This window comes from Phalaenopsis equestris, unplaced genomic scaffold (assembly GCF_001263595.1).
Source record: "Phalaenopsis equestris unplaced genomic scaffold, ASM126359v1 Scaffold000202, whole genome shotgun sequence".
NCBI classification, from domain to species: domain Eukaryota; kingdom Viridiplantae; phylum Streptophyta; class Magnoliopsida; order Asparagales; family Orchidaceae; genus Phalaenopsis; species Phalaenopsis equestris.
The window spans coordinates 1,175,328-1,187,128 of record NW_018164644.1 but is presented as its reverse complement, the minus strand read 5'-3'; the positions used below and the strand labels follow the sequence as shown (position 1 = coordinate 1,187,128).

At 31.1% G+C, this 11,801-nt stretch overlaps 1 protein-coding gene across 1 annotated transcript; it reads right to left on the bottom strand.

Moving 5' to 3' along the window:
* Positions 1 to 9,832: 9,832 nt before the first annotated feature.
* On the bottom strand, positions 9,833 to 10,516 carry LOC110022830 (calcium-binding protein PBP1-like). The gene has a single exon (XM_020721949.1). The coding sequence runs from the start codon at positions 10,364 to 10,366 to the stop codon at positions 9,980 to 9,982; it is 387 nt and encodes a 128-aa protein (XP_020577608.1). The 5' UTR covers positions 10,367 to 10,516; the 3' UTR covers positions 9,833 to 9,979.
* Between the last annotated feature and the right edge of the window lie 1,285 nt (positions 10,517 to 11,801).

The following is an 11,801-nucleotide window of genomic DNA, read 5'->3' as shown; positions in this document are numbered from 1 at the left end:
TTTTTTTTTGTTTTTTTTGTGTGGGGCTCGTTAACTTAGCGAACGAGCCGAACAAGTGCTTCTTAGAGAGCCGAACGCGAGCTGTTCGCGAGCAACGAGCCGTTTTGACAGCCCTAATTACGAGAAAATATTACGCTCAGAGATCGGACACGAACTGCGTCTGACCAACGAACGTGCATAATAGAGGTCTGAGCTCCTATCAAGTCCATTATACGTACACAACACATTTTCAGTCATTACACGCGCAGATGATTTGCCTAATTTACACATCAGCTCTCAATACCTTAAAAAATAAGCACAAAAACCCTTTAATTAGTATTAAGTGTAATAAGATATTGTCACATATATTAAAGAAAAGTGATAATTAAAGTAAAATACAAAAGAGTTTAAAGTACAAAACGACGAGGTGAAGTACAAAAGAACCTCCCAAAAGAAATAATTAAGAAGTTGTTTGATTTTGTTAACATTTTTTTTCCTTTTTTTCACTTTTAAATCAAGCATATAGGTGATTTTTTGAACAATGAAGCTGATGACTTTATGCATGCCACAATCAAGTCATTGTGAATTTGATAAAAAATAATATAGAATATTTAAAGTCATCATCCAATTGAATGAGGTGATTAGTCACAAGATATTTGAAATTTTCTTAGCGTTTTCATATTTTTCTCATTTTTATTTTAATTTCTAGAATTATTTGTTTGAGTAAATGAAATTTCATTAAACAAATTCAATTGAGTCATTAAAACATTTCCTCTATCCTTAAGAAAATTACAGAGATATCTTATGTTCAAGAAGATCAATCAGACACAGTTTTAGCCCATTTTGATTTATTTTACAAATTTTTTTTTATGAATTATTGTTGATTTAATGGTTTAAAAAACTATTTAAATTTTATTTGATATTATCACACTTTGATTTTATTTTTATTAAATTATGCTAATTTCCCTGAATCCAACACATTTTACTTTGTATTTTTTTATCATTTTTCTTTAATTTCCTATGACTTTTTAAATCTCTATAAATTTTTTAAATTCTGTGAGAGCAATGGTCTAGACTAGACAGCTTCACACTGAGTACAACGGATTCAAGAACTGGTTTTCTCACTCAAGAAAGGTAATGGGGATGTTGCTTGTAGAATAGAGTTGAGAAAAATAGTAATTGATAGTGTCCTAGTTTGGGTAAGCTTGCTTTTTTTATCATTTTTCTTTAATTTCCTATGACTTTTTAAAGCTCTATAAATTTTTTTAATTCTGTGAGAGCAATGGTCTAGACTAGACAGCTTCACACTGAGTACAACGGATTCAGGAACTGGTTTTCTCTCTCAAGAAAGGTAATGGGGATGTTGCTTGTAGAATCGAGTTGAGAAAAATAGTAATTGATTGTGTCCTAGTTTGGGTAAGCTTGATTCATGGTGGGAGCAGGGGTTTGAGGTGATGAAATAGTGGGAGAGTGATCCTAATGCTTTAAGGAAGAAGTTAATAAGAGTAAAATTGGCAGGGCTTCGCCAAGGAATGGTGTGGTGTCCCCTTAACCGAGAATTTGAGCTTATTTATAGGCTCGGGTAAGGGTTAAGGCTAGCAAGCTGGTTGGCTCAATCAATTGGCCATGGATTGGTGATGTGGAAAGGGTCAAATTTTGCTCACCAATGAGGGGATGCCAAGTTAGATGGTTAACTTTGGTGAGCTTCCATTCAATAGGTGCCAAATGTATTCGGGTTGGGTAGCTTGCTTTGGAAGTTATGGAGTTGACTTGGGCTAGGTCAAATTAGATCAAGTGAGCTGCTAGAGAAGTTACAATTCAGTTGGGAAAGCTTGGAAGGAGCCAATAGAGGAATGTCAAGTGGCTGGGAGGTTACACCAACTATTGATCTCTTTGGATGAAGCTTCTAGAGTGGCTTGAAAGGTTAACAATGTAACTTATAGTAAGCTCCAAAATAAGTTGGATACAAGATGAAAATGAATGGGAAAGTTCGACAAAGAATGTAGCTTAAAAGTTAGCCAAATACATATGAAATTGATGGGTTCAAATGAGCTCAAAAATGGTATATATATAATCATACATTTATTTTTTTCTTTTTTTAAAATGATAAATCTTCATTTTAACCTAAGGAGACTTCATAATCAAATGAATTTTCCAAAAGTTAAAAAAAGAGTTATGCAAGAAAGAGTGAAAGTGAGTAAATTCTTCCAAGAAAAGAACCACTATAAGATTCAAATATCTAAGGTCAAAAGATTTCCTAAGGTATAGGAATTCAACCTGAGCTTCAATGATTAGTCCTCAATCAACTTAACTAATGTTCTAGAACTCAAAGATAAATATATGAAACCAAAAAGAGTCAATAAGTGGTTGAATTCTAATTTGTATGGGTTCCAACAGTAGTTTTCTAAGAGAGCTACCAGGAAAATCCTAAGGGTGGATCCTAAATTCTAGAGGAAAAAAAAAAAACCTCATAAAAATGAGGTCAATAGTATGTAACTACTTGAGTATGTTAAATTTGCAAAAGTTCTTAACTAAATATTAGTTTCCTTATATTATTTCATTTGTTACCTTTGTTTATGTTACATATACTGGATGAAAGCTAGCCCTATGATTTTTCTGTGTTAATGAAAACTCTTGTTGATACTTGTTTGCATGAAAGAATGTACTCTTCTCTCGTGGCAATGTCAATCATTTTACTTTTTTCATTTTCCTCGAGATTAATTGCAATAAAGTCAAAGCGATGAAAAGATGGAAATTGCTAAGCTCTTTTGTTGTTAATGATGAGATCAGTTCCAATTTAGGCACAAATTCTTAGTCTTGGTTTGCTTTGGTTTTCTCTATGAACACTTCATTCTCAAACTTTGCACCAATTTGGACTATGAAGTCCTTTTTTTATATCTATCTTTTCTTTTTACGGATTTTAACTGTAATATGTGCACATATTTTATGATGTAAATACAGTACAATTTTTTTGGCTCATGACTTTGTAATTATATTTGCCTACATTGATTTACTTTCTCTCTACATCATCAAAACAAACGATGAAATTATATTACTATGCCAACATTTTCTAAGTTTAGCTTTAGAATGACTGATAAAATATTAGTATAAGGTTTGCATGTTTATTTTTTGAATTAATAATATTGATTTGAGTTAATAAAAAAATAATGGAGCATTTAAATTCATACCACATAATTCTTTTGTATTTACATATCCAACCCTTTAACTTTTATACTCACTTGCATAACACTCCTACCTGGTCTAATCCCGGGGACAGGAGCTTCTTACCTTGGGGTCAACAGTCGATAGTCGAAACAAAGTAGTCGACCGATCGATTGACCAAGCCAATTGAGCGAAGTTTGAACGAACGAAAGACAACTAGAGCCGTCTAACTACCCCAACTTAACAGAGTCGACTGAATGGGCCTTGCCGACCCAAGGGCACTGATCTCAGCCAGCCGAATCATAGACTCACTTAGTTTCTTAAACCTAAAATAACTTGTAATGCCCTAATAAAAGGAGTGTTAAACATGTGATTATAGACTTCTTACCCTTTGCTTATAAATATAAAGGTTATCTCTACAGTCACTAAGCTATAAAAGAAACAATTTTTTTAATGAGCACAATGTCATGAAAAAAAAGTCCCACATCGGAGTAGTATTTAAGTCCTGCGTTGTCCACCACCCCTAATAGCTCATTTTGGGAGGTGACAAGTGGTATCAGAGCAGATTACTGCCTGTCATGTATGTGGACTCTCCATGGTCCAATGGGACCCCCGGTGGAGTCGATCCGTGACGAGGACATCACGTGATTGGGTGGTGGAGAAAGCCACGGACAAAAAGTCCCACATCGGCTAGGTGTAGAGCTGAAAAGCAATATTTAAGTCCTAGGCTGCCCACTACCCTTAAGAGCTTTTTTGAGAGATGATAACACACTCTCTTTTTTTCTCTAGTTTTATGTTTTATTTCGTGCCTGTGAACATGACAGTTTCATATTCAAAAGTAGGATCTTTAATATTTATCAAGTATCATACATATTATATTACTATTTAATCATGATAATTAACTCTAAGATAATATATTAGTAAACTAATTTGATAGAGTGATTCAAAATTTAAGAAAATAGGGTAAATGGGGATTAAATCAGATTTGAATTGAATTAATAATATTTCAATTTTTTTTATGAATACCAAGAATTGATTAATCATTAAATCATAATATCAGTATGACTTTCAAATTTATTAAATTTACTTTGGGAAAAATGTAATGTATTTTTTTTAAAAAATATTTATATATTTCATCCATCTCAGCATAATTCTGATTACATTAGTCTTCTCTTAAGCAGAACCACATCATTGCTTCCTGATCCAAAATTCTTACAACTCATGTAATTATCATGAATAAGTATTGATTAGTTAATATTTAATTAAAGAATGAATTTATATATAATAATTAAAGCACTAATAAATTAAGTATAATATATTAAGATTAAGTATCTATCATGATTTATTAAAAAAATTAAAAAAATTAATTAAATTAATTGCTTGCTATAAAATTTTATAGAATAGTATCTTTGTGTATCATGAAAATTTCAGCATATATATGTTGTGACAACTAAATAATCAGTGTGACTTATGTGGTTCGACGCAAATCTGTCTACGCCCACTAGAAGAAGTTATTCCAGCATCAACAGGTGTGGAGAAAGGAAAATGGGACCAACTTAAGGTTACAGGTCAATACACAAACTAAATCTTCCACAATCCTATAAATAAGCGAGTATTAGATCATACAAATTATGAAATTTTAAATATAGAAAAGTTCATATAATTAGATCTCTTTTAATTATGTTTTATAATATAATAAAGATCATATAATTTGATCTTCTCAAATTATGCTACATAATATCATCATTTTAATATACACACTTTCTAATTTACAACCATTAGATATTATACTTTATATAACAATATCTACCTCATCTCTCACTTCTAGATAAATGGGAGATGACCAAATGAGCTCCAAAACCACAAAGACTACACAAAAATTGTTGCCTACGTACCAACCTCTCAAAGAGATTAAGCCTCGTGTAGTTCTTTTAAATGCTCGAATGGACAATCAATGATAAGCTTGGATGTTCACCAAACTTCTCAAGTAAACTCTTAGATTAGTTGTACCTTTATGAGCATGCCCATTGAATTCTCCTTCACATCTATATCATTCAACATAACATTGTCATCATCAATTACTTTTCAAACAAAGTGGTACCTTATAGTAATGTGTTTGGTACAGACATGATTAATTGAATATATGATAAAAAATATCACACTCTAAATATATTAGAACGCTGTCAGAAACTCCTAATTAACTCCCAAGTAATTTATTAGATCGTGTTTTCAAATCGATTCGTTCATCTTCTCCGTAACTGTGATGAACACAGCCTCTGTAGAAGGCAAAGCAAAAATATATTGAAGAATTGATCTCTAACTGACTATACCTCCTATCAATGTGCATACATATTCAGTCATTAATATTCATCGATATATATCACTTGCATAGTCTGACTTGGTATATCCTATACACAAATCATTAATGGATCACTGCATTTCAAACATCTAGACAATATTAATTGTATCTTTCATATGCCTTAGAATGCACTTCAAATCCTATCAACGACTCCTTTCTAGATCACGCATGAGCCTACTCACAATATCACCACTTGGCAAAGTATGTTTTTGTACAAATGATGACATACATCAGATTGTCCACTACACCAGCGTAAGGAATAAATCACATATATTTTCTCTCATGATCAGCTTTAGAACACTAATCTGAACTTAACTAAGGTGAGATACAATGCTTACACTCACCACCTTGCTCAACTCATCAATCCCAAACTTCTACGGCACCTTTGGAATATATGCTCCTTATGAGAGTCAAAGCTTTCTAGTTGTCTTGTTTTTGATAACTTTCATATCAATATTTCTGTTAACTTCATCTCACTCCTAAATCTTAAAATGGTCGGACAATTGCTTCTTCATCTCATCAATCTCTAACTAACTGAGAGATGCAATCAATATGTCACCAACATATAGAAGCAAGTAGGCGAACTCGTCATTGGCCAACCTTTTAAAATGTGCATAATGATTGTATTAGTTCCTCATGCACTCATGCATCATCATGAACTGATCAATCATATACTACTGTCATGATAACCATTTCAACTCATATAAAAACTTGTTTAATCTATAAACTAAGTCCTTTGAGGCTCCATGCCCTGCAATTGCAACATATAAATGTTCAATTGCAATTCCCCATGTAGGAACATAGTCTTGGTGTCTCAACCTTCTAGTTTTTTATTATGTATGTGTGCGTTAGATTTTTATGCAACCCTATAAGATTAATATCATTCTATCATTATAAATCTTCTGACACACAACAATTTGATATATTAAAGTATTATATAAATACAATACAAACAACAACATATATATAGGCGTAACCAATAAATAAAAATTATAAGATTATGCAACCCTATAAGATTAATATCATTCTATCATCATAAATCTTCTGACACACAATAATTTGTTATATTAAAGTATTATATACATACAATACAAACAACAACATATATATAGACGTAACCAATAAATAAAAATTATAAGATGGGGTCATCGAATAGGAAAAATTTTACGTTTGACAAAGAAGAATAATGGTTAATAATTATATTTATTTTAAACTAAATTGAAATTAAACCTTAATTACTTCATATTATGTTATATATATATATATATATATTAAAATAAATTATGAATTTTAAAATTTATTTAGATCATATTGACCAGAAAATTCTCATCGAAAAAATTGACGCGTGATCCTTCGCCCCTCCCCATGACCTCTTTTGCTAGTCGATCGCTTTCAGGCCGGCCTGAAATTCAATGGACAAAAATCAGACCCAGCTTAGGTCACACAGATCATTAAATTAATGGGCTCAACATCATTCAATTCAGATGACATATGGATCGAATTGAGCCCAATTAGAGGCCACCCACTTGTTATATCATTCCTGGTATAAATTTATTAACTAATAAATGTCCCCAGTAAAGATATTAGAAATTCAGAATATAATAAGTGACGTGACATAAATCTGAACATAAGTTATATCATTTTTTTTTTAGGGGCATTTACCTTCATACCACACAATTCTAATATATTTACAAACTGCCATATCTAAAACTTAGATTTTCCTATTTGCATATAACATCAAAAATACTATTGTTACTAACATTATAAAATTGAAACTCATTTTTTCATGCATAAATTTATAAATGACTTAATATCAATACACTATAAATATAAATATCAAACTTTAATTATTAGATATGTACGCACATATGTAATTTTTTTTCTTATAAGTATAAAGAAAAAGCAAGAGAATTTAAGATTGAAAAAAAAGAAAATTTATTTTTGATTTAAATTGATGTGCATATTTTCTTATAGAATCAATTTTATGTGCATATTAATTTTAATTTTGAGTTAAAAAATAGAGCTATTAATTATAAAGTACATTGCATGCTGAGCGCATTAGGATTTTTTGGCATTTAAATAGATTGGAACAGTCGTATTAGGTGAGCTGAATTACTAGTAGCTGATTATTGTTATAGTAATTTAGCACATTCATTTGGTATTTATGAACAAATTTACGCTTTGTAGTTATTGTGAATTTCTCTCGAAGATGGTCATTAATTGCTCAAAAATCATTTTGAATTTAGACCAGTGTCTAGATTGGATCCAAGTATACGAGCAAAGCTATGGACCGAAACTTTGGAACCAATTTATTTCGAGCCGATTTCGAGCCATACATAAATTGGCTCTAACTAACTCAAGATCAAATTTACACTTTGTAGTTATAGTTGTGAATTTCTCTTCAAGATGGTCATTATTGGATCGAAAATCATTTTGACTTTAGGCTCGGATCGAGATTGGATCTAAATATAAGAGCAGAGCTATGGGTCGAAACTTTGAAATTAATTTATTTCGAGCCGATTTCAAGCCGTACATGAATCGGCTCGGACTAACTCGAGATTAGCTCTTATTTCTTTTATTTATAAATATTATTATATAATGCTAAATAAATTAGAATATAACAAGTCACGAGCTAATTTTGATCCCATTTCGAGCTGAAACAGATCCAAATTACTCAATTAGAGCCAAATAGTTTCAATTTTAAGTCTGATCGAGCGGGCTCTGAGCTGAAACGGATCCAAATAATTCAATTTGAGACAGCAAGTTTTGATTTTGAGTTAATCGAGCTCAATTCAATTTCAAGCCGGCTCCGCTCTAAATCTTGCTCGAAATCAAATATAATGAGCCGTAGGCCAATTTCAAATCGCACTAAATCTATTTGAGCTGATTTAGGGACGACCCCAGCAAGGCTTGTATCTCAATGCACGGGTGGTTAATTTTGAAGCAAATGGTATTCTTTCTGCAGGATATTGAAAGCCTTCGACAAATGTCTTTCAAAAATTACAAATCATTATATATATATATATATAGTAAAATAGGAGTTAAATTTATCAAAATCTAATAAAATCTTTGGTTTATTCGTGCGCTATAAGATTTGAAATAATTTAAATTGATGTCCACCAAATTTAAGATTGCAAAATATTTATATTATATATTTATCTTAAATTAATGCTTTTTTTTGGGTAATATACATACACAAATGTCATCCAACCACGTCACCCTTCTTCAGTCTATATATATATCATTTTTTACATAATATCTTACGGTTTTTTTAAAATTATTTTTACTTTTTTATTTTATTTTCAAAAATATATTTTTTTTTTTATTTTTAGAAATAAATAAACTAATTTTTAAAAATACAAAATATTTCTATATTTTCAGAGTTTTACAGAAAATAATCACCAACAAATTAATTTTATTTTAAATAAAAATATAAAAGACAAAAAGGATTAATGGGAGTGATCAATTTCAAAACATTTTGCTTAAAAAGGAACAAAATGATGGTTAAACATTCAATTCAAATTGTAGGATGATCGTTATGCATATTAATTCAAGTCCAAATAGGCATTAGATGAACGCTAGTTGAGATTCTACAAGTTACTAATGAAGAATTAGTATATGAAATTATTCATAACTTATCAAATACAATTGAAGATTTCCTTTTATGCTAAGACATATATATTATATGTCTAGACCATTCATAATATATTATTACACATCAAGTAGAAGCTTTATGACTAAAAATAACAAATTGCATAATCAAAGTTAATAACGATATACTTGTGGCACAATATACCACTCTACTTTATCAAGAGTCATATCCTCATCGTAAGACTTTAACCACTTTATTTCTTCTCAGTCACATAATAGGAATCTAGATATTTCCCCAGTTTCTATTTATGTCCTTCTTAAGAGTTATGCTCTTTTAAGCGTCATAGTGAATCATAAGCGATTGAGATGTCGGTATTTCATTTTCTCTCTATTTTCACATTATTTCTTCTTCCTACTGAATTTGGCTTTCTCACAAAAACAAGCATATTTAAACTAAATAATTAACCAAAGAAGAATGTATTAAGTAGGATAATTCTGATTATTGGACACATTAGTACTACACAAATGACAACTGATCATTTGACTAATTAATAGCATACCGCAATAAGAGTTTAGGGATGATGTTAATTAACTGTAACAATCTTGATTACTTTGGTTCATGATTTCATTTTATGGATGGATATCATTAATGAAGTTCATTTATTATTGTGATGTTTTCAAACATAATTATTTTTTGCACACTTCATTTTATATGATGAGTCTAGACCATCAAAAGATATAAACATGTCATCATATTAATTGTAAACCCAAATAAAAAAGGAAGCTTTATTCGATTGGCTAAATATTATGTCTAGCCCACCATGCACATGTTGTCATCCATTAATTATTGAGAGGGGATGAAGATGCATGAACAGTAGTACATGGCCATCACATTTTCTTAGTAGTTAAATCAAGCATCAACCCCACCATCTCCTTACCCATCAGCTCCTCCAACATCCAAGTGGAGCCTTCCATTAGCTCGGGACTCATCCGAAACATGAGTATGCAGAACTCCATCTGATCCAACGTTCCATCTCCATCCAAATCACCTTCTCTCAACATCTCCACAGCTTCTTCTTCCCCGAGCTCTGCAAGCCCCAGCATTCCCGCAGAGTTCTGTTTTAAGCTCTCCAGCGTGATCACGCCTCTCTCTGCGTCCACCAGAAGCCGAAACCCTTTGCAGAGCTCATCGATGAGGCCGGCCGGTCCAAGCCGCTCCGCCATTGAAGGAAGAAAGTCTTCAAATTCCAGTGCGCCTTCCTGCGTTGGCTCCATCAGTTTAGTTGTTGCTGAACAGTTCTGTGCTAGCTCCAGCTCTCCTTCGTAGAAGCCTCATGGGGCCATCTCCTTTTAATCTGCGCTGGACTTGTTCTTGCTCTGCAACTGAAAAAGTTTGAAAGGAAGCCTGACATGTCCACCTATTGGAATCTTTCTTAGTCGATGACTATGATGCTTCACATTACTCTGTGTTTTAATTATATGTATCAAAACTCCGGTTTTTTTTTCTTTTTACTTCTTGAAAATGTATGACTTGAAATTCTCGTTTGCAATGGATTAGTTGGGCTTTGTCCTCAAGTAAAACAGTGCATTATTGATTTTATTTAATTTATCATATAATATACTCAACCAAAAGAAATTTAATAGCTTTGAGACTCATCCTGGCCTAAATTTGGCCAAAAGCCCTGATAAAATTTTCTTAGAAGTTTTACACACATACCATTTAATCCCTATGTATTTCCTATCTAACACCTATTTTTTTTATTTTTTTTGCATATATGTCACCTTACCTATACATATAACACCTATTTTTTTTTTTTTTTTTTGCATATATGTCACCTTGCCTATACATAAAAATGTGTATTTCACTTTTTTTAACTTAAAATAGTGGTATTTTTATGTGAAAGAAAGATCTAAGTGGGATAAGTATTAAAAAAAAAAATTCACTTTTTTTAAGTTAAAATGGTGGTATTTTTATTTGAAAGAAAGATCTAAGTGGGATAAGTATTAAGAAAAAAATTAGATATTAAATATTTTAATACATAAAATTTGGTGGTATGTATGTAAATGTTCCATTAATTAATTTGTTGAAAAGCAAAGTATTTATTAAAATGAAATAAGTTTAAGATTGATATAGAGGGGCTCAAAAGGTCTAAGAAACAAGAGATTATTACGTCTGTCGACCGGACGCTAACGGCCTTGATACACACAACCGCTCGGCGTCCGGGCAACGGACGTAATAATCTTTCCTATAAAACACATGCAATTAATTTCTGTATGGTAAAAATAATGTTTGAGATTGATAGGCAGTGAAAAGCATTTTTAAAAGTATGTTTAAAAGATGAAATGAATTTAAGAAATTATGTCCTTTTTTTAGATGAAGGTTAATTTCTTGAAAATGCACATTAAAATTTTCCTTTAAAATTTTAAGTTTAAGTGTTGTAATAATTTTTTTTTAAAATTTGATTAAAATTAAAATATTTTAGGGTTTAGGGTTTCTAAATTCTTTAAAGTGAAAGTAGAAATAGAAATTTTCTTTAAAATCCAATAAAAATAAGGATTTAGGGATTGATTGTATCATTTGGACATTAAATCTTGGGATTTCTGGTTGCTCGAAGTCATCATTTATAGTCTTGAGTATATATTTTATACTATTTATATGATCTTATCTTCTGTGGTGAAGTATTTAAGCTTCTATCATCTTCCACTTCTG